Source organism: Nicotiana tabacum, chromosome 3 (assembly GCF_000715075.1).
Source record: "Nicotiana tabacum cultivar K326 chromosome 3, ASM71507v2, whole genome shotgun sequence".
Lineage (NCBI taxonomy): Eukaryota > Viridiplantae > Streptophyta > Magnoliopsida > Solanales > Solanaceae > Nicotiana > Nicotiana tabacum.
The window spans coordinates 107169189-107192978 of NC_134082.1; the positions used below are offsets into that span (position 1 = coordinate 107169189).

The window sequence follows — 23790 nt, forward strand, 5'->3', positions numbered from 1 at the left end:
TTATTTAAAAATGAAATCTAAAAAATACAAGTACTATACATAATTTAGGGAGGGAAGCAGGGATTTACGCGAATCCATCCCCTCCCATACAGATCCGCCTCTAATACAAATTATATTACTATATAAGTTTAGTACTATGCATTAATAAAGTGAAAATATTTTATACAATTAAGTTATTTAAATAATTATAAGTAAATTGATAATAATCTTCTATTATATGTTAAAATATACTATTAATACAAAAAAAATATTTATACTATTAGTGTATATAACTTAAATCACGTTTGAATAACAAGTTGAGAATAATCCCATTTCAACAGTGTGTGCCTGTCTGGTAAATAAAACAAACTCGTGGGAGTATAACGAAAATATCTTTCCTCGAGCATATAAAAAAATAACTAACTGATGACTGACGATCGACGACTGACGAAGCCATACGCTTCTGCTTACTGAGCACTGGCTTCGCAATTTCCGTCAAAGCCATTACTGCTACATCTTCACTTCCACATCTTCTCTCTGTTCGTTGTCATATTCTTCTCTCGTCGATGGCGTCTATATCGCCGTCGACACTCTGTCTCCACTGCGCATCCGCCGCATTCCACCACCAGCTCCAGCTGCCTTGCCTGCTCTTATCTCTGCCCAGCCACAAACTTGCTGCTTCCTCTAAATGTTTCCTACCGGTACGCCTTTCGGACTCTCGCGAGACCTTTCACCTTGCTGCAGCCAACACTTTGACGGCCAATTCTGTCCTGGTTTGCTTCCTTATCCAATTCTACAATCCTGATTGAACTCTTAGCTTAGGTTAGCTTAACTTAACTTAAGCAACTCTATTCTCTTTGAATGTACTTATATAGTAATTTGGCATATCTTCACCGGCACATACGAATTATAGGATTTGAAGTTTCTAGAAGGTTTAGAGTATTTGATAAACTTCTTAAGCACTTAAAACTTAACTCATTGTGAAGTGATAAAATGACTCTTAAATTATGTGCTGGTTATGATTATACTTATAATTTAAATTAAAAATTGTGATTTATTAATTAAAACCGAGACATGAACATGAAGTCGATCAATCATTAGCATTAAATAATTAACTATTAATGAACTTTAAAAGTTATCTCTATATGTGAAAGCTTAAAGCTACATAGTTACTTTCTGCATACGTGGATTTAGTTAACAGGCATTCATGCTTTTTGAAAAGTGCGTTAATAAAAAAGGCAAGTAAAATGTAGTGCTTCCTCTATCTAAAATTGACAATCCTTAACTCTTTTTTCAGTTATGCTAATAAAGTCAAAATGCATAAAAATCAGCTTGACCTTCAAATTTTGGATAGACTTCTAGTTGATATGGTAAAGGTTTGGCTATTCATTTACATGTGGTAAGTTAAAGCAGGGTGCTTGATATAAATAAAATTATGTTTTAAAATGATATTACTTGCCTGTTAGTCTTCTTCTTCTTCACTCTTCAACATTGTATTAGATGGACTTTTTGGAAAAATTCGATTTAATTCCAAGGCGGTAATATACATAATATAAAAATAAACAGAAATCAACAAGGTCAAAACCTTTGGCAATAATTTATTATATGGCATTCAAGGGATCCTTAAAAGTTTGAATAGTGATAAACTGAGTTAAAAAGTAAAAACTCAACAGAGCTTTGCATTCCCTTACCCTCGCTCCTAAGTCTAAAAGTTGTGACTTAAGGGAAACTGCATTCAATCTCATTTGATTGAGAGAAGAGCTCCATGTGAAATGTAGCAATTGAACTCAAGCAGTTTTAACGTTATTTCACAAAATTCTTGGCCAAAGTGAATATTCCCAAGGTTAGTACAATTTTGTAGTCATAGTTTCTTGGTATGTATTTTTATCCAGATTAATTTGAAGGTAGCCTCAACCTATGGATTGAGGTAGAGAAGAAAAGGTAAGGTTGCAATTTGGCATAGTTCAAATTTGAAATATGCGCAACATAACTGAATGTGGAGGAACCATGTAACTTTTTGCTATTACTTTCACTGAAAATGAGATAGGTATTTAGAAAAATAAAATTAGATATTTAGGAACTGCACTGAAAGCATTATAAATTATAATGGCATTTTATTTCAGAATGACCAGAATACGTTTAAATGTCTTATACAAAGATTTATTTATTTGACCCTTGGGAGCAGACATGGATTAAAATTTTGGGACAGAGAGATCAATATGTATTGGCTCCTCATGTGAATTTCTTGCTCACGAGTTGTTGCTTGAACAAAACTTGGTGCTAAATGTCTTGGATCTGTTTTTTTCCGAGAGCCCTTTTGTTTTCGAAAGTTAACAGTAAATGATTTGTCCCTTGCATCAAGAAGTTCCTTTTCCCCATGAATGTCCACCAAATCATAAGCTTTTCCACTTGTGGCAGCCCAGAAATGGTGTCTATACAGTAGGTGATTTCATGACTAGAAAAGAGGAGTTACATGTGGTAAAGCCCACAACATCAGTAGATGAAGGTACTTTTGTACTCAAATTTCATCTTTACTTGCTATACATGAAGTCTATCTGATACATGATAGTTCCTGCAACAGCCTTGGAAGCTCTAGTGGAACACAGAATCACTGGTTTCCCTGTAATTGATGATAACTGGAAATTGGTAAGTTCTGATTTGCAATATTAGCTGCTATATCCAGTGTAGATCCCACTTTATTGAGTGCAAGTACCCCCTATTCGATGACTCTTTCCCAGCTTATGTAGCACTTGTGAACATCTCTTAAACTAACTTCATACCTGAAAGCTAATTTGCCATTAAGTTTCAGTTGAATTAATATCATCAAAGCTGGGCATTAGGAACCTTTAACTTCTTTAAGTGTCTATCTTGTGCAAACTGAAGTTTGTTAAACACAGAAGATAATTTAGCATATCAAACCCATATAGATTACTATTGACACTGCACATAACTTTTGTTTATTAGACGGCTAAGCTAGTCATTTACAATGATGGAGGAATGTTCACGAATGTTAAAAATAGATCATCTAGTTACTACTCTGGAACTTTTAGGATAGTAGTTGCTGTGCATGTGATTGGGCATGACCATTAGGATAGATTTTTAATTTGCATCATATTCTAATCAACAAGCTCTTAGTTAATAATATGATAAACATACTAGAGACTAATTCATGTGCTTTAGCTCTCACACATTGATACATGCTTTTTCTTGACATGTTACATTAAAATATTTTAAGTCATAAAATTTGTAGATCTGTTATAGGCTTATAGCTACCATCCAAATTAATTAGTACATCAAAAGCTTTACTCGGGAGATGTTATCTTCTTCTCATTTAATGTGCAATCACATGTTTTCTTTTCTGGCTTATATTTGTGAATGGATTTTTAGGCTTATAGCTATCATCCAAATTAATTAGTACATCAAAAGCTTTACTCGGGAGATATTTTCTTCTTCTGATTTAATGTGCAATCACATGTTTTCTTTTCTGGCTTATATCTGTGAATGAATCATGTTTCAAACCACAAAGCAGGTAAGGAAAAGCTAATGCTAAAAATTCTTATGGCAACTAATATTTGTTTAATTCCTCTTCTCCTTTGTTTCGTTATTATAAGATGACAACATGAATCTGTTTTTAAAACATTGGTAAAGTAAATCTGATGCTATAGCGTCTTCTGGCAACAGGTGTCTGTAGAAAAGTTCTTTTGTTTTGACAGCTTATTACTTGAAATATTTTGACTGCATACCAATACGAATTTCTTCTCTAGCTTGTATGGTTTCCATCCACTTTTGGTAAATCAAATATTTAGTGGATGATCCTTTTATCGGGTATCTAGTATGCATCAAAACTATTAATTATGAGAAATTTATTAACTGAATAATGCAATATGTAATTGCAGTACTATAATGCAAAAGGTATGGCCACTTCTCTATAGATTTGATTCAGGATATTCAGTTCAAAGATGTGCTAAGGGTAATATTATTTTGTCTCATCAAAACACTCAAAAGTCAGAAGCTCTTTCTTGGTACAGGTTGGTCTTGTTTCTGACTATGATCTATTGGCGCTTGACTCTATATCAGGTAAATTTTCTTAAATGGTGATGCTATGATGATTTTCATGCGGAGATTACAACAAATTCTATCGGTATTTGGCCAATATTTTTTTCTGGACCGTTTTCGTTGAAACCTTGAACGTGTTTGGCAAGTAGCTGGTATGTTTGCTGTGGACTGGCATATGGAGAAATGGAATATAGTCCACTATACCCGTCTACAGACAATGTTTAGATTTTAAGTTTTGGGATTCTAAAGTCTTCCATAATTTGTTTGCCTTCATACTCCAGGCAAGCTTTATGTTCGAGATGAGTATAGTGCATCTCTTTCTTTTTTTTCCTTCGTGAACATGTACCAATTACATGTCTCTCTAGTTTGATCCCACCTATCTTAGTGGTGAACTTTCTTATACCTCGAATATTTTGGCATAATATTTGTGACTTGGAATGTCCGTCAAACAGGAACAAATTCCAAATCTTTTTTCTTGCAGTGTTTAAATATGTTGTTATCATATTTGAGGTTATACTCAGTTATAAACAGAGTGTGTTTAAATATGTTGTTAGCCTTACTTTATGGTTATAAGTTGAAAATAAATTATGGTTTCCTAATTCCTTATTTTATTTTGGATCTTTATGAACTCTAGCTAAAGTTCTAGTAAAAACTTGGTCTGTTCAAATCTTCTGGTTATAAGGTGAAAAATAAACTAAGATTTCCCTAATTCCTTATTGTGCTTGAACTGCTTTGGGACTTTTTATAACTCTAGCCGAACTCGTATTGAAAGCCTCTCTGGGGCTTATCTTCTCTCTTTATTTGGATAACATTATCCAGTACTGAAAGTTTATTTGGATTAAGAATATGTGGTTTGTTTTACCCCTTGTGAAGGTATAGTGCATTCCCATTCCACATGTTCATCTTATATTTCATTTATCCTGTATTTTGTTTTTCACTTTGATATCATTCTTGCCTTGAAAGCAATCTTTCCAAAAGCACAATTAGTTCTCTCTTGGTGTACTGTGCACTATTTGCTCTGTCCCCTTTAATTAGCCATGCAAGAAACATGTCACTACTGCACCAGCTTAGAACCCCAACCTCAGGCAGTGGTCGAATGATAAAAGGAGCAGTTGTTTTTTTCTTCTTTTCTACATCTACTTCCTTAGATTTTGGTTATCTGAAAATGGAATTTCCTGAAAAGATTCATTCTTGCTGCCTAGAAAAGTTCTTATATGGAAAACTAATTTACTTATGCAAGAGGAGTATTGATATTTACGGGCATCACAACAACTTGATTCTGTGGATGTGGGGCATGAAAGAATAGGCTTAACAGTTAACAGTTACAACATAGTCCCCTAACATTAAGTCCAGTTTGGATTGTTCAAGATTGAATTTTTTATCCCATTAGTTGAGTAATCATTAAGAAATTAGCATTTGAGCTGCTAGCAAGCTGGCGTTCTTGATAAGGATGGAAGAATGGAACTTTCTTCTCTTTTCTGGTGGGTTTGTTAATCCTCCACTTTTTCTGTATTCCCCTTCTCCATTTGATTAAACTGATATACTAAAATACTGATATGATGTTAATTGTCCAAATACTTCTCTTAGGTACAGGAACAGTTGATGCAGACATGTTTCCTGAAGTAGACAGCAATTGGAAAGTAAGAAAATTTTAATGCCCTTTTACTGTTTATGGAGTACATACGTTTGTAAAAATACTTGACGGTGCTAATTCCATACAAATTTTTATTTTAGACATGAAATCCTTTACAAATATTTGATAAGAGTTTGCCTCACATGAGTGCCTTAAATATTCCTATTTCAACCACAAGAATTCAATATGTGGACTTCAAATTCATCGTTGCACACTGATCTTGCATATGGATGCTCCCGACTTCTAACATATCACATGAAGTCAACTTTGTGCAGTTTAGGTGTTTGTGGCATTGAATTCAGAAAAAAAAGGCCTGTTATTTGTAAGATGTAATTAATGGCTGATGAAACCTACTGAACTGCCTCTGGGTTTTGCTGTAGTATCTAATAATGCATCTATCCTATTTCCAATCTCATAATGATCTGTCTGCTGATTAGCTTCTATGGTCGTACTGAGTTCATCTTCTTACTGCGGGTTGATTGAGCATGGGTTTCAGGAAAACTTATGATCTTAAACCTTCCATGACATTTTTGTGGCTATAATTAAAAACATGCTATCTAGGGTAAATGAAAATTTTAAAGTTAAAATTGCTTTCAAATATAGAGATGTGTCATTCTTTCTACAACGGACTACTAAAAAAAATAGTGTCACATGAAATGAAAGTATTTTGACTAGATGCTCCATGTTTCCTGTTGTCCAAAAGTTGGGTCTGCTTCCCCAAAGATAGACCTTTTACCCTAGACTACCTTCAGTTCACTCCTGTAAAAGCAATTTTCAGGCCTTTCGGCGTCCTTGTAATGGTATTAATAAATGGGGTGGCTCGCTTGGAGTTAGCTTGTCATCTTTTTGCTGTGTGGAAGAACAGCTAAAATGCAATTGATTATGTATCATGTTAACTGCATCACACAGTATACCAAAGCTAATCAAGCTTTGTCTCATTCTGAATAATAATTGCAGACATTCAATGAGATTCAAAAGTTGCTGGGGAAAGTGGTTGGTGATCTGATGACACCTGCTCCATTAGTAGTTCGTGAATCTACCAATCTTGAGGATGCAGCAAGGTTCTGTCATTTATTTATTACTATGTTCCTTCCGTTCACGTTACATGTTGTCTTGCTTTTTATTGGATGAGACAGCAAACAGTTTAATGTATTTCTTTCTTTTACTGTCAGACTTTTACTGAAAACGAAATATTGCCGGCTTCCTGTGGTAGATGGTGATGGTAAGCTCCTCAAGCTTTGTTTTGTTGCATCTTCTCTAGCCAGTGATCTTTTAATCAATCAACTGTTGTTTAATGAAGGTGGGAATAATAACAAGGGGAAATGTAGTAAAATACTTTTGTACTACTTTAAAAAAAAAAGTTACATAAATGAGTAAAACGCAGTATTATACTGCGAATTACTTTAACGGAAATTTTGCCGTTAAAGTAATTCGCAGTATAGTACTGCGTTTTACTTAAAAAATTATTTTTTTTGTAATTCGCAGTACTATACTGTGTTTTACTAAGATGTTGGGCCCAACTATATTTTATTAAAGTTGTTCGCAGTATTATACTGTGTTTTACTTAAAACGCAGTATAATACTGCGAACAACTTCAATAAAATATAGCCCCTTCTTCTTCCTTGGACCACTGAACCGAAGAAAACCGTTTACCTTCGATTCTGCTGCCCCCCCCCCCCCCGCGACAAACTTAAAAAAAAAAAAAAATTCGGCCCCACCCGTCACCTAAAGAGCAAGGAGTGTAGGTCCCACATACAAGACAAGCTTTGGATTCCTTCTTTCGGGTGCAAAAATTCGATTTCAATCAAATTTAAAAAACTTAAATCGAGGTATTTCAATTTTGTTTATGTCGAAACTCGTATAGTACATGCATATTTGTATTGTTTAATGTGTTTCCATGTTAATTTGTGTTATGTTTGTGTTTAAATTTGTATCTTATTTATACCCGGATTGATTTATTAGCTTTGGTAAAAAAATTGTTAAAATTTGATAAATTATTTGTATTGTTAAATAATTAATATTATTTATTTTGTTTGTTGTTCATATTTGTATTTTATGTTAGTTGTTTTTATATGTAATAGTGACCTTTTAGCGTAGTAAAATAAATAGTCTTTTAGCGTAGTAAAATATAGAGTCTTTTAGTGTAGTAAAATATAGAGCCTTTTAGTGTAGTAAAAATATATAGCCTTTTAGTGTAGTAAAAATATATAGCCTTTTAGCGTAGAGTCTATGTAGTTTAAGTATGTAGTAATTGCAAACTCTATCCAATTACACTTTACAAAATTAATTATTTAATTTATAACAATAAACTTACAAAAGTAACAAATTCCTATATGTTGTAAAATTAACTCAAATATCGAGCCTGGAACCCATACATAATTATTCAGTCCAATTTTAAACATAATTAATTATTTAATTTATTAAGCTAGCACACACAATTCTAAAAATGTTAAAATTGACACGCATAATAATTAAGGATAACTCGGTGCTACCGGGCCTAAAAAATCGAGCCTGGAACCCATACATAATTATTCAGTCCAATTGTAAACATAATTAATTATTTAATTTATTAAGCTAGCACACACAATTGTAAAAATGTTAAAATTGACACGAATAATAATTAAGGATAACTCGGTGCTACCGGGCCTCAAAAAATGAGCCTGGAACCCATACATAATTATTCAGTCCAACGGCATACAGCCTTGTATTTCTCCGTAGTTGACTCACTTATCGTCATCTCACGACACTCTCTTATACTGTAGATTTTTACAGCCCTAATTAGGCGAGCTTTATCAGGGAAATACATGCCCTTTGTCAGAACAGCTGGTCTAGACTCATCCCACATCGCTGACCGAAATTCATCATCATCCCTTGTGAGGGCATCCACGTTCGACATGCTTGGCAAATTATCAAGGTAGGGAATATTCCGCTCATGAAATGGCACGTGGGACTCGTATACTCTTGGTCAAGCTGGAGGTGGAGGAACATGCTCCCTCGTCAACTCAGGTTCAACATTCACTTCCTCCTCATCATCACCCTCATCATGGAAGGGTGTGTCATCCCCAGACTCATCCGCATTGTTGTCATAATCACTATCATCTTCCTGACTCTGCGCATCTGCCAAATCACGAGTAAATACGTCGTCTATGGGCAACTGTGTGAGGTCAGGAGCTTCAAGAAGCTCGTTTTCACTGCACATAAAGAACAAAATGATAAGTTACCCAACTAGATAAATACTTTAGATATAGCTATATCACTTTACTTACAAGTCGTACTGTCTTGACGTTTCATGATGGATATTTTCTTGTTGGTGATGACTCCCAGATGGACCTTCATAGTCCAATACTCCAGAACTACGCATATTCCAACTAGGGGCAGGGTCATAACTTGTAAAATTCATATCCGGACGGTACCCCCTATGAAAAATATGAGTGTTAATACAAATCCAATTAAAACATAAATTAAACATCGCTAAAGCGAAGTAAAATTGAAGTTTACCAGTCGTCTTGTTGATTATCTAAAGTCGAAAAATTATTTTGTGGCTGCTCATTCGCCGGTGGTGACAAGTTTAAATCAAGGCAAGCTCTTTCATCACCAATCTGTCCGGCAAAAACTGCTCCAGAATAACCACCCGATGACTGGGGGTTATCCCTACTATGCACGCCCTCATTATTGGGAACGTCTTCCACTTTGACGTACATTTCCAATAATTTTATTACAATAAATTCCCTATATTCATCCGGAATCAGCAAAAAATCTCTAAGAGTTTCATCATCCTCGATGTTAAACTTAGAATAATAAGCAAACCCCTACGGAGTCACTGAATACCGAAATCTACCGATTATTTTAAGGTTAACCGAACGCCTCCTCTCATTTATTTTTTTACGTAACAACGATACCAATTTATCGTACTCCATAGTAAGCTGCAATTTAACATGACATTGTGGAGGTGAGCTATACCTCACAGAGTTATTCTCCAACACAACCTCACCCCCCCAATATAGTGAAACCCTTATTTTTGCCACTTCAGACATTGTAAAAAAATAATTGATAAGAAGAAGAGAGAAGTATGAACGTAAGTTTGAAATAAAGTATTGAATGAATTTTTATAAAATTGAAACGCCTTTAAATAAGGCAAGTCCGACGTTGGGGTGTAGAATTTTTCTATGTAAAACGTAGTACAATACTACGTTTTATGTATTGAATTATTGTTATGTCAGTTCATTATACTTTGGGGGCAAAAACTAGAGTACAACACAATTATTTAATGTAAAACGCATTATTATACTGCGTTTTACAAATGTATCTTAGTAAAACGCAGTATAGTACTGCGAATTACAAAAAAATAATTTTTTAAGTAAAACGCAGTACTATACTGCGAATTACTTTAACGGCAAAATTTCCGTTAAAGTAATTCGCAGTATAATACTGCGTTTTACTTATTTATGTAACTTTTTTTTAAAGTAGTACAAAAGTGTTTTTTGTCCAAAAAATGATTAAAAAAGTTTCTGACTCAAGTAAAGCGGGCCAACGAAATGGAAGGTTGACATGTACCCAGCCCATTTGGCCAAGCTGCAAAAATCAGCTTATTTTGAGAAGTGTTTTTTTTCAAAAGTACTTTTGGTGAGAAACAGTTTGTGTTTGGCTAATTAGTTTGAAAAGTACTTCTGAACGGCAATTAGTGTTTGGCCAAGCTTTAAAAAACTATTTCTAAGTGTATTTTTCTCAAAAGTGTTTCTCAAAAAAGTGCTTTTTGAGAGAAGCTACTTTTTTCTGCTTCTCCTCAAAATCACTTTTTTTACTTCCAGAAGCTTGGTCAAACACCTCAAATTGAGGCTAAAAGTGCTTTTGAGAAAAGAAAAAAAAAAGCACTTAGCCCAAAAATAAACTTGGCCAAACAGGCTATTAGTTAACTGTATGCACTTTTACTAGCAAGAGTCATAGTTTGTCCCTTCTTTCAAAGGATCTGCTCATCGAGGCAAACTTATACCAAGTGCGGTTCCCAACCATACACAGTATGTCAGAATCTAGGATATCTATGTAAATCTACAAACTTGTATAGGAGATTTCATCAGCGAATAAGATATTGCAGAGATCATTCTGGTAGATAAAATGGTTCAAATGAAAAGCGAAGTGTTCGAGTCAAAACTCTTCGGAGATTTGAACCACAGAAGAAAAACAGAGAATTTTCTGTAAGTGGGAAGCATTTTAGCTGGACCTTAAAGAACCTTAAACAGTAGGCACCTTTGTTGACTGTGGAACCTTACTCCTTGATTGAATTTTGTTATTTGTTTCAATGATATGTTCTTCCATTTTTAACTTTTAGTTTTATTTTTGTGTGGAACCCATCTCTCTGGATGGGCTGCTTCTTTCTTTGGTTGTTGAACTACAAAACGACTGACTAAATGCTGTAAGTCTGCTGAGGAGGTTGTTAACCCTATGTAGAAAAAACATAAAAGAACAGCCCCATATAAGATTTTCAACAGGTCTTGTTGACGCAAATGGCACAATTTTAGTTTTTTTGTTTGGGGACCTAGTTATTGGATTATCTTTTCGGAACAGAGCGTTTCCACATGCTGACAGTGATAGTTTTGTAACTGAGTTTGACAGGTACCCAATAATTTGATGTAGAATATGAGCTCGCGAGTCTCTATGTGAAAGCATTCCGATTCACATTTCACATTTCACATTTGATCATTTGCCTCTTTTTTCCATTCATTCAAACGGGAGAGATTTCTTTCCTCAGTTTAATAGTGTCCACAGTAGCATCTAGTTGATGCCTTTTCTTAGGTTAAATGTAGAATTATTTGTAAACTATAGTACTTTGTCCGCGCAAACAATTTAAAATATAGTTAAATATTATCAATGTTTAAATAAAAAAATAATCTACTATTTAAACATCTTTTTATCTTTTTTTAATAGCTTGAATAAATTCTGTAACAAAAGCAATACGTGAGAAACATTCCAAGTTAATAGAAATGGTAGAGAGAATGAGTTCCAAATCCGTTGTAACTGTTGCGGAAGCCAAATGTATATAGTGTGAATAAGTCACAACTACTATACCAAAAATTATGACAGCCACCAAATAATAAATAAGACAATAAAGGGAACACCAGAATTTACGAGGTTCGGCTAATTTTGCCTACTCCTCGGGCACAACCAATATTTTATTCCACTCCAAAAATACAAGTGAAATAATACTAAAGAGAGAAGATACAAATGCCTTAAACAGATGAGAAAGCAAATGAGAGGTGTATTTAAATCCTAAACATTAGGCCTTCTTTTATAGGGGGAAAATCCCCCCCCCCCCCCCCAAACTCAACTCCCAACCGATGTGGGACTTTGGCATTTTGCCAAACTTCAACAAATCTCCACCTTGGCAAAATTTCACATTTTCAATTCTCTCTCAATAACAAATTTTGGTCGTGTCTTCATCTTCAATCTTCAGTGTTTAACAATGTTGATCAAATCCAAACAATGTTGAAACTTGATCGCAGTCACCACCTTATTCAGCATATCAGCAGGATTCTCCGTAGTATGAATTTTCTTCACTGTGACTCCTCCTTCTTCTATGATTTCTCGTACGAAATGATATCGAACATCAATATGCTTCGTCCTTACATGATAAACTTGGTTCTTCGCTAATTGAATAGCACTTTGACTATCACAAAAAATTGTGATACCTTTTTGTTCAACACCAAGCTCCTTTAGCAATCATTGAAGCCAAATTGCCTCCTTCACAGCCTCTGTAATAGCCATGTACTCTGCCTCTGTTGTAGACAAAACAACTGTTGACTGTAAAGTAGACTTCCAACTAACTGGTGCCTTTGCAAAAGTAAACACATAACCAGTAGTTGATCTTCGTTTGTCCAGATCACCCGCAAAATCTGAGTCACAATATCCAACTACAGACTGATTGTCTTCCTGCTCAAAAACTAACCCGACATCTACAGTATTATGAATATACCGTAGAATCCACTTCACAACTTGTCAATGCTCCTTCCCTGGATTGTGCATATATCTGCTAATAACTCCAACAGCTTGTGAAATGTCAGGCCTTGTGCAAACCATTGCATACATCAAGCTACCAACAGCATTTGCGTATGGTACCTTTGACATATACTCTCGTTCAGCTTCATCCATTGGCGACATAGTAGTACTTAGCTTAAAATGGGAAGCAAGTGGAGTACTAACTGGCTTAGTCTTGTCATCTATGCCAAAACGTTGAAGTACTCTCTTCAAATATTCCTTTTGAGATAAACAGAGTTTCTTTGAACGTCTATCTCTAATTATTTCCATGCCAAGAATTTTCTTTGCCTCACCCAAATCCTTCATCTCGAACTCCTTCTTTAGTTGAATCTTCAACTTATCAATTTCTTCCAAATTCTTGGAAGCTATCAACATATCATCAACATATAGGAGAAGATATACAAAGGAACCATCTTTAAGCTTGTGCAAATACACACAATGATCGTATTTGCTTCTCTTGTACCCTTGCCGCAACATAAACTCGTCAAATCGCTTGTACCATTGTCTAGAAGATTGTTTCAATCCGTACAACAATTTTTCAAGTTTGCATACCATATTTTCTTTTCCAGCAACTTTGAATCCTTCTGGCTGAGTCATGTAGATTTCCTCCTCCAAGTTTCCATGTAAAAACGCAGTTTTTACATCCATCTGAACTAGTTCCAAATCCAATTCTAATGGAGGAATATTTTACAACTGGAGAAAATACTTCATTGTAATCAATTCCCTCCTTTTGAGCATATCCTTTGGCCACCAATCTTGCTTTGTAGCGAACATCTACTTGGTTAGGAAATCCTTCCTTCTTTGCAAATACCCATTTGCACCCAATTGCTTTCTTTCCCTTCGGGAGATTGGTCAATCTCCATGTATGATTCTGATGAAGGGACTGTATTTCATCATTCATGGCAATCCTCCACTTATCTTCTTCTGAACTTTGGACAGCGTCTTTATAAGTAGTAGGAACATCATCAGCTACAATTGAGGTTGCACAAGCAACCGTCTCTATGAGACGAACAGGTTTCGTTATTGTTCTTTTTGGCCTGCTGGTTGCTATTGATTCAAGTTGTTGTTGAGGTTCCTGAGTTGGAATCTCCTCTACTGGCTCTCCTTCCAGAGGGTAATCTTTATTTGTTTCCTCCTCTGCTTCTTGTGTAGGATAAATAAATTTTCCCTCAAACTCCACCTGCTTAGAAGCACCTTCATTTTGTTTGGTATCTTCCGTTACCTTATTTACCATAGCAGATTTATCAAAGGTAACATCCCTGCTGAATATTACTTTCTTTGTCATAGGACACCATAAGCGATATCCTTTGACTCCAGAAGTAATTCTCATAAAAATAGTCTTCTTTGCCCTTGGATCCAATTTTGACTCTGTCACATGATAATATGCAGTTGAGCCAAATACGTGCAAAGAGTCATAATCTACAGCAGACTTTCCATACCATTTTTCAAATGGTGTCTTGCCATCAATAGCAGCAGATGGTAAGCGATTAATGAGGTGGCATGCATATGTAACTGCCTCAGCCCAAAATTCTTTGCCCAAGCCAGCATTGGACAACATACACCGTACCTTCTCCAGCAAGGTTCGGTTCATACGTTCTGCCACTCCATTCTGTTGTGGTGTATGTCTAACAGTGAAGTGTCGGACGATGCCATCATTTTCACAGACCTTATTGAAATGATCATTTTTGTATTCACCTCCATTGTCTGTGCGAATACATTTGATCCTCCTGCCTGTTTGATTCTCCACCATCGTCTTCCATTTGAGAAAAATTCCCAACACTTCATCTTTGCTCTTCATTGTATACACTCATACTCTTCGGGAAAAATCATCAACAAAGGTTACAAAATAGTGCTTCCCACCCAATGAAGGTGTTTTGGAAGGACCCCAAACATCAGAGTGTACATAATCCAAAATGCCTTTAGTATTATGGATCGCTATACCAAATTTAACCCTTGTCTGTTTCCCTTTAACACAATGCTCACAAAACTCCAAGTTGCAAGCCTTGACTCCTTTTAACAATCCTTGATCTGATAGAGTTTTCAAGGATTTTCCTCCAGCATGTCCCAAGCGCATGTGTCATAGCTTGGTTGCTTCTGCCTCTTTGTCGTCACTGGATGTCACTGTCGCTATCCCAATAACTGTACTGCCACGATAGCGGTACATATTATTGTTCTTCCGATTAGCCTTCATTACCACTAGTGCACCTGAGCATACTCTCATCACTCCATTTTCTGCAATGATTTTGAACCCTTTTGATTCAAGGGCTCCCACAGAGATGAGATTCTTCTTCAAGTCTGGTACATATCGAACATCTGTTAATGTTCTGATCATTCCATCGTGGTTCCTTAATCGTATTGAACCAATCTCATATGAGGTAAGAGGGCTGTTATCCGCTGTGTGAATGATTCCATATTCTCCTTCTTGAAAATCTACGAACTAGTCCCTGTTGGGACACATATGATAGCTACAAGCCGAGTCCATCAACCATATGTCTGATGATGTTGATGACTCTATTGTAACTAATGAGAAGTCTGAATCATCACAATCAGCTACATTTGAATCCATAATGGCCTTTCCATTATTATATTTGGCCTTATTCTTCAACTTCGGACAGTCTTTCTTCCAGTGCCCTTTTTCTCGACAAAAGGCACATTCATCTTTGCTGGGTCTGGATCTTAACTTGGATCTTCCCTTCTTTGTCCTCGTTTGGTTTTGAGGACGACCCCTCACAAACAGTGCTTCTCCTTCTCCGCCCTTCTGTTTTTCTCGTTTTCTTTGTTCATAGCTGTAAAAAGCCGAACAAACTTCTCTGAGAGAAACTTCGTCATTTCCATGGAGTAGAGTAGTTTCAAGGTGCTCGTACTCATCAGGAAGTGACGCCAACAACATCAAGGCCAAGTCACCATCATCATAAATTGTATCCATATTTTGCAAATCTATGACCAACTTATTAAAACTGGTGATATGTTCATTCATCGTGGTACCAGGAACATAGGTGAAGTGAAACAGTCTCTTCTTCATGTACAATTTATTTTGACTGTTTTTCTTCAAAAATTTATCCTCCAGTGTTTTCCATAATTTACTTGCAGAAGTTTCCTTTGTGTATGGATATTTCTGCTCTCTAGCAAGGTAGGATCGAATGGTATCGCAAGCAACACGGTTGATAATTCTCCAATCTTCTTCTCCAATAACATCTGGTTTCTTTTCTTCAATGGTCAGATCTAGCCCTTGTTGAAAAAGGACATCTAGAACCTCGCCTTGCCACATCCCAAAATGTCCGGACCCGTCAAAAATTTCTACCGCAAATTTCGCATTTGACACAATTCTTGTCATAAGCGAAGATGTCAATGATGACGTATTGTTGACACTTGATGTAGATTCTTCTTGTTTATTGTCTCCCATATTTGACACAAATATTATTTAATAGCTGACGACACAAATCAAGATTATTTCCTTTCTGATGTAGAAGATCAGACTAAGCTGCAACCATAGAGCATACTCAGACAGAACCTTGACTCAGTTACCAAGATAAATCTTTTCTGACGTGGAAGATCAGACTATGTTGCAACCACAGAGCATACTTAGACAGTACCTTGGCTCTGATACCAATTGTTGCGGAAGCTAAATGTATATAGTGTGAATAAGTCACAACTACTATACTAAAAATTATGACAGCCACCAAATAATAAATAAGACAATAAAGCAACAATAAAGGGAACACCAGAATTTACGAGGTTCGGCTAATTTTGCCTACTTCTCGGACACAACTAATATTTTATTTCACTCCAAAAATACAAGTGAAATAATACTAAAGAGAGAAGATACAAATGCCTTAAACATATGAGAAGGCAAATGAGAGGTGTATTTAAATGTTAAACATTAGGCCTTCTTTTATAGGAGGAAAATCCCCCCCAAACTCAACTCCCAACCGATGTGGGACTTTGGCATTTTGCCAAACTTCAACAGTAACAATCAAAAGTGTCACATCAGAAACAAATTACAACGATGCCTTCTCTATAATCCGAAATGAATGTTTGCCTTTCTCATCATCGATTAAATTTTTACACAAATTTATTATCAGACAATTGCCCAATTTATGAGAAAACTACTGTTATTTTTTGAAAAATTTGCTCTTTAGTTGCATTTTTTACTATTCTACATTATTGCACCTCCCTTTTACTATAAATTCGTTCGATCCGAAAAGTCGAGTTTTTCGATTTCCCTCATGTGGTCGGAATTCTTTATCAGTATGTTTCCTTTCACTTGACGGAATATATCAATACGCGATTTTGAGAATTATTTATGCGTCCAAGTCAATTAGAGGCTCGACTTTCTTCTCCCTATCTTTTAGCCTTCTAGACCCCTGAAAAAAATAAAGAAAATTGAAATCAAAAAAAAAGAAAAAAGAGAGAGAAATTGGGCCATCTTTCCCGAGAGAGGCAATGTACCAATTGTCTTTCATTATATTTATTTCTTTTATTCTCCTTCCACTTAGCAATGAACTATTAGAATAATAATGTAGAACATGATTAAATCTATAATTAGGAAAATAAGAAAAAGATAAGTGTTGTGTAGTATTTTTCCATATGCTGTATACTTGTAGACTTGCAGTTGTCTTGTGAACTGTCTTCTTTCTTCTCATGGCTTCGTTTCCGGCTCCTCGCACCATAAATTAGCACAAAGAATTATGGATTCTCATTCTTTAATGAAATGAAGAAGACAAAAATAAGACGACTATAATTTTCTTCACATGTATGACTTATCTAGATGAAATATTAAGAGAAAATAAAAAGTCACACTCTAGCACGCATTAAAAGCATTTTAACTCGCTTAGTTATAAAATAAAACAAAATTAGAGGAAAAGTAAAAACAGAAAAAGGAGAAAAAAATTATAAAATCAGAAATTAAAATTCTAAGATGACGAATATGAATTATCAAAGAGATTTCTTACCTTGGAATCGCATTATACTAATTCTTTTCTTTTGGTTGGGACATTATATAACTTACCTTATTCTCATCGGCCTATGTTATTTATTTCAGCTTTTTTTCATAATTATCCTCCTATTTTATCTTTGTACAAAATTGTCCTTCAGATATTTTACCAAACATTTCAAAGAATTTAAAATATGATCTACAAAAAAATCCTATGTGTGTGTAGGCCGTCTATTCGCTATTAGCAGCTAACCAATTAACTAACCATCCTTCATAATTTAATTAGTTTCTAACATATATTCTATTGTTTTAATGTGTGTGTAGAAAGAGTGATGGAAATTGGAAGGGAACATACTTGTTAAAGCAATTCAGTATAAGTATTGACTAATTGAGAGTGTTCACAAATATTAAAATGTGGCACACTGGGTTATCTTTAGTCTTAGGGGAAGAAACGGTTGTAACTTTAGTAGTAATGACCGTTGGAGTTATTTTTCATCACTGAAGGGACATGCTTTTTGGACTTGTAACATAAATTGGAATGACAGAAATTTGAGAGGAAAAAAAGGGAAAAAGTTATGGAAATGATAAAATCAATTCATGATAATGAGACTTACTATATAACTGGAAGAGTCCACAATTATGCATATATAGATAGATGGATGGACTGATTTTTTTTGTTGTTATAAGTAAATTAAATGTATATTAATCCTTGTGCCATTGCTAAAAGATTTACACACAAAACAATGTTGTTTTATAACTGAAAGAAGGAGAAGTTATAAAGAAAAGGGACAATAAAAGGAAATATGAACAAACCACAAATTAGTTAGCCTTGAACCTCCGTAAAGAGCATCTGAAAACATAGAAAATCAAAAAAGTTAAATGCCATAAACACAAAGTAAAGTAATAACTGTCATAGCCGCCTCACAGTAATATTTTTAGAGAACAAAGTTGATAATTTAACATGATCAGGAAAAAATCAACAAAAATGAAAGCATATATTTTGGTGAGTGAGTTAATGAAAATGAGAAAGAAGCAGGAGTTTAAGAGAAAGAAACCTCCACCTTGGGAAGACGTAACCCTTTGAAAGGAAAGTAACTCCTCTAAAAACTTTCATGGCATACTCACAGTTGCCTCAATCTCACATTTACACAACACCATTTATAGTTTGAATAGAGACATAACTTATACGTTACATTCTTTCGGGGTTACATCCGTTATGTCTTTTGGTGTAGCCAACCGTTTATTTACATTTTTTTATCCTCTGATTTTGTAGAAAAATGATAGTAAAAAGGCCAAAAATTTGACAAAAAAGATAAATGCCTTTCCAAGGCAAAGAGAGGTGTCAAGTCAGCACTTTTTCCCCCTCTTATATGTATATGTATATATATAGATAGATTGCCGGGCAGGAAGGTAGGCACGGTGCTCGAGATGGCAGAGTCTCGTGCTGATAACGTGTTATAAAATAAAGACTATAAAGTAAAGACAAGTATAGAGAGAAACTGATATATTATTCGAATTCAAACTGATGTACATAATGAACTGAAATCTCTTCTATTTATAGAAGAAAGGAAGCTGTTGTGTAAGCTGCTACTATACCAGATATGGATAATCTTCTACTGAGAGCAATGTTTATCCATAACGGAGTACTGAAAGGATAAGCTTATTATACCCGATATGGATAATCTTCTATCGGGGGTAATGTTTATCCATAACTGGGTACTGAAAGGATAAGCTTATTATATCCGGTATGGATAATTTTCTACCGGGGGTAATGTTTATCCATAACTGGGTACTGAAAGGATAAGCTTATTATACCCGGTATGGATAATCTTCTACCGGAGGTAATGTTTATCCATAACCGGGTATCGAAGTGATAAGCTTCTTCAGGAAGCTTATTTCCAATAGAGTACTTAAATATATAAACATATTTACGGTGGAGTCCCATATGGATAAGCTTCTTCAGGAAGCTTATTTACAACGGAGTACTAAATGAATATCCATAATATAATATATTTATAACGCTCCCCCTTGGATGTTCATTAAAGATAATGTGCCTCATTAAAACCTTACTAGGAAAAAACACGTGGGAAAAAATCTCAGTGAAGGAAAAAGAGTACACATATTTAGTAATACGCATTACTAGGTGCCTCATTAAAAACCTTATAAGGAAAACCCCATAGGAAAAAATCTTAGTAAGGGAAAAATAGTGCATCGCATATTTTACTCCCCTGATGAAAACCTTGTTTCAAATATTTGAGTCTCCGCATTCCAATCTTGTATACCATCTTCTCAAAAGTTGAAGTTGGCAAAGATTTAGTGACTAAATCTGCTGGATTATCACTTGAACGGATTTGTTGCACATCAATGTCACCATTTCTCTGAAGATCGTGTGTGTAGAATAATTTTGGTGAAATGTGCTTCGTTCTATCTCCTTTTATAAATCCTACCTTTAATAGGGCTATGCATGAAACATTGTCTCCGTATAATATTATGGGTCTTTTATCACATTCCAACCCACATGTTTCTCGAATGAATTACTGATCTCAATCATATGCACTCCCTGCTTGCCGGTTTGAAATCGAGCTTTATGGGTATCGGATAAATAACCTGCATCTGCATTACCAATACGATCTGCACCACTTTTGTTAGCATTAACAAGATAAATAAGTGCACTATCTACACCGAGATAGAGTATTTCAGGACCAAGGAGCTCCTCATCCTCTTCTAGAGGTTGGAACGGATCCTTATTCACTTCAAGTGATTGAATATTCATTGGTGTACGTAATGGGTACACTTTGTCCATGTAAAAGTATTTTTAAGACCCTCTTGGAGCTCTTCCGGAGTTCCAATAAGATTTATGTCACCAACATAAACAACAAGTGTAACAAATTTTGATAACATTTTCTTTATAAAATTACTTGGACAAATAACATAATTTATGTAACTTTCTTTCAGCAAATATTTACTGAGGCAATTATACCACACGCGCACAGATTGCTTTAAACCGTACAAAGATCTTTATAATTTTATCAAGTACATTTCTCAAGACTTTGAATTATTTGCTTCGGGCATTTTCAATCCTTCAAGGATCTTCATATAGATTTAGCCAAATAAGTCATATAGGTTAAGACTTGTATCTAAATGGTATGACATCTTCAAGTGTCTGGACTGCTGGTCCGATCCTCACAATCTTTTATAATATTGTTCACTATATTGTATCAAATATATCGTCGACGATCATTTTGTGTCAGTTCCGAAGCGACATAACTTGTGGAGATCTCATCACTTTCTTTATTTCCAGGTACCTGAACTTTTTCGGGAGTTTCATGAAATGTTATGTCGTGGGCTCTTCTAGAGCTTATTTCCTCCTCATTATGATCATTTTGATCATTAGCTCCTACTATTTTTCAAGGATTGTTACCTTTGGAACCGATTGGTCTACCACGCTTCATGCGTACAGTAAACTCTATCCTTCAGGGACTTTAATTTTAATAGGAGCATTTGTAGCTGAAATATGATATTTAATTTTGGATCAACAAATGCTTCTAGCATTCGACTTGAATTATCTTCTAAGTGAGGATCATATTAATGATAATTCGATTCATATAGCATATTTTTCAACTGTTTATTCCATCCCCCAAATGTTAGAAAAACTAACATATATCCTCAATCATCTTTGAGAAACATATCTTTGTGTATTATGGTAGAAAAATTAATCATATACCGCACAACAAAAGATAGTAAAAATATTTGGTTTCCGATCCTAAACCAATTGTGAAGGGAGGACTTATCATATATTATTGATCTGATGCATACAAGTGCTGCTATATGCAATTTAGAAAATCTTAGACCAACACATAAAGTTTTGTTCTCATAAGCAATAGTTTAGCCATTAATAGGAGGATTCAATGCTAAACCAGCTTGGATATAAACCAGCATTATCAAGATGAACTGTCTTGATTTCATAATCTGAAAATTATGCTCTTAATCGAGAAAAGCAATTCCAAATGCCAAACTGCAGGTTGACAATAATTACACATGTAACCATATCATATATGCACCTATAAGTGGTTCACATGATAGGTGAACCGGCCCATATTCACCTTTTATATATTTCAGAATCAGGGGTCTTAGTCCCAACTTTAGCTGGTATAATCAATTCATTATGAGAGCAAGCAACACATGAGAATTCCTGAAGAATCTTCTAGTTCTTTAGTATATGCTTATCTGAATTCTCAAATAGCTCATTTAAAAATGGCAAATGAAAACTTCAAGTTTATCATGTCATGTGCTATCTGTTAGTAAATTTCTGATTTACTATGGCATAAACTTTTGCTTTAGTAAACTTCTGGTTTACTGTGATACATGATATAGTACAAATTAAAGAATAAGACGGGTAACTTCTCACATACATATTATTTTACCCCCTATGATTGTGGAAACATGAAGATTATCAATCTTCCAATCATTTGTAGTCTCAATATGATAACCATTTGTATTAGTAAACTTCAGGTTTACTACAACATATGTTTTGACCATAATCATATAATATGAATGACATATTTGTATATAAGCTCTTCGAGAGCCTTCATTTATTATCCACAATCTCATATTTATCGGACACTACTGGTGTCATGTATCCTTTAGGCAAACAGTTAGCTCTTCAGGAGTTGTTGATACATTTTGTACTATCAAATATTTCTCATACACTTCTGGTATCATGAGAGAAAATCACAATCAAATAAACAATGTAAAACAATTGTTTAATCACAAGAAAACTCTTCTTCATAATATTTTCCTACTTCAGGTGGCAATTTCAATTGTGTTACTTCTTCAGGAGCAAATTTAAAATACAAAATATTGAGTATATATTCTCTCAATTATATTACCTCTTCTGAAGGTGAATTGTGATATATTCACATCAAGAGTGCGTTCATATTTACCCGATTTATTAATATTGTCACATTCACTTCAGGGAATGGATTAATATTATCCAAAGTTCTCATCCTTTAGGAAATAGAACATAATTATCTGAATGCGCATTAATCACATCAAATTGTGATGCCTCAATCTCTTTTAAAATATTTACTACTTCAGGAGCAAATCGAGGCGTGCATTTAATATAGAGAATATTTATATAGCTTATCTTCAATTGTAACCATAGAAAGCCTAAATTATCACTTTTTGTGATCATAGACATATACCACTTCTGGTGGTTAACAAAATATAATTACAATGAGATATATGAAATATAACTACTTCTGGTGGTTGTATATTTCTTGCAAACTCTGCTAGAGTTTAAGTTGATCTAATAATATTATCCATATTCTTCAATATGACATAAATAAGATATATTATAATAAACATCATTATCAAATCATAATTTTTTCTTTATGTACAACAATTACATAACCATACTATCTATTACAAACAACAAAAATTAAAATATTTACATTTCTATAGATTCACCACCGATTACATGACTTGTTTCTCCTTCTGGGAGTGCAAGGTAATCAGTTACATCCAAATGCATGAAGTCTAAATTATCTTCAGAAATAAAATTTGCTTCAGCATTTTTCTCTGTCTTCTTTAGGGATGCTTGATAAAGCTCAACCAGGTGCTTTGGCGTACGACAGGTACGTGACCAGTGCCCTTTTTCTCCACATCTATAGCATGCATTTTCTGCATTTGGTGCTTGCACCGCTTCATGCTTTTGTTCCTTCCTTTTCCACTGCTGGTGGTGAGGAGTGTTCTTTGGTGCATTATTATTACCATGATTAGAGTTTCTTTCCCGACCACGACCATGACCACGACTGGGGCCACGACCTTTTCCACGTTTAGCCTGGTGGAAGCTCGTCTCATTCACTTCAGGGAATGGACAAGAACCAGTAGGTCGGCTTTCATGATTTTTCATTAATAGCTCATTATGTTGCTCGGCTATAAGAAGATGTGAGATAAGTTTAGAATACTTTTTAAATCCCATCTCTCGATATTGCTGCTGCAGGAGCATATTCGAGGCATGAAAAGTGGTGAAAGTTTTCTCCAACATATCATGATTAGTAATATTATCACCACATAACTTCAATTGGGAAATAATTCTGAACATAGTAGAATTATATTCACTGATAGATTTAAAATCTTGTAGCCTTAGATGAGTCCA

The 23790-nt window shown here is 34.8% G+C and overlaps 1 protein-coding gene across 10 annotated transcripts; it reads left to right on the plus strand.

The window, feature by feature from the left end:
- The first annotated feature begins 343 nt into the window (after positions 1-343).
- On the plus strand, positions 344-23453 carry LOC107814878 (CBS domain-containing protein CBSX1, chloroplastic-like). Of its 10 annotated transcripts, none has more exons than XM_075249756.1 (8): positions 344-752; positions 2398-2485; positions 2549-2625; positions 4008-4056; positions 5629-5675; positions 6626-6729; positions 6841-6890; positions 23224-23453. In XM_075249756.1, the coding sequence occupies exons 1-8, from the start codon at positions 546-548 to the stop codon at positions 23409-23411; spliced, it is 810 nt and encodes a 269-aa protein (XP_075105857.1). In that variant the 5' UTR covers positions 344-545; the 3' UTR covers positions 23412-23453. The 10 variants fall into 10 exon arrangements, with proteins under 10 accessions (XP_075105857.1, XP_075105855.1, XP_075105859.1 ...); XM_075249754.1 differs by having other exon boundaries at positions 348-752; positions 5623-5675; positions 23224-23441; XM_075249758.1 differs by having other exon boundaries at positions 354-752; positions 2561-2625; positions 23224-23426.
- Positions 23454-23790: the final 337 nt, after the last annotated feature.

Coding starts and splice junctions, on each gene's coding strand:
- LOC107814878 (XM_075249754.1), top strand. CDS start 546: ATGGCGTCTATATCGCCGTCGACACTCTGTCTCCACTGCGCATCCGCC. Junction 753..2,397: donor TGACGGCCAATTCTGTCCTG/GTTTGCTTCCTT, acceptor CACTTGTGGCAG/CCCAGAAATGGTGTCTATAC. Junction 5,676..6,625: donor AAGTAGACAGCAATTGGAAA/GTAAGAAAATTT, acceptor TAATAATTGCAG/ACATTCAATGAGATTCAAAA.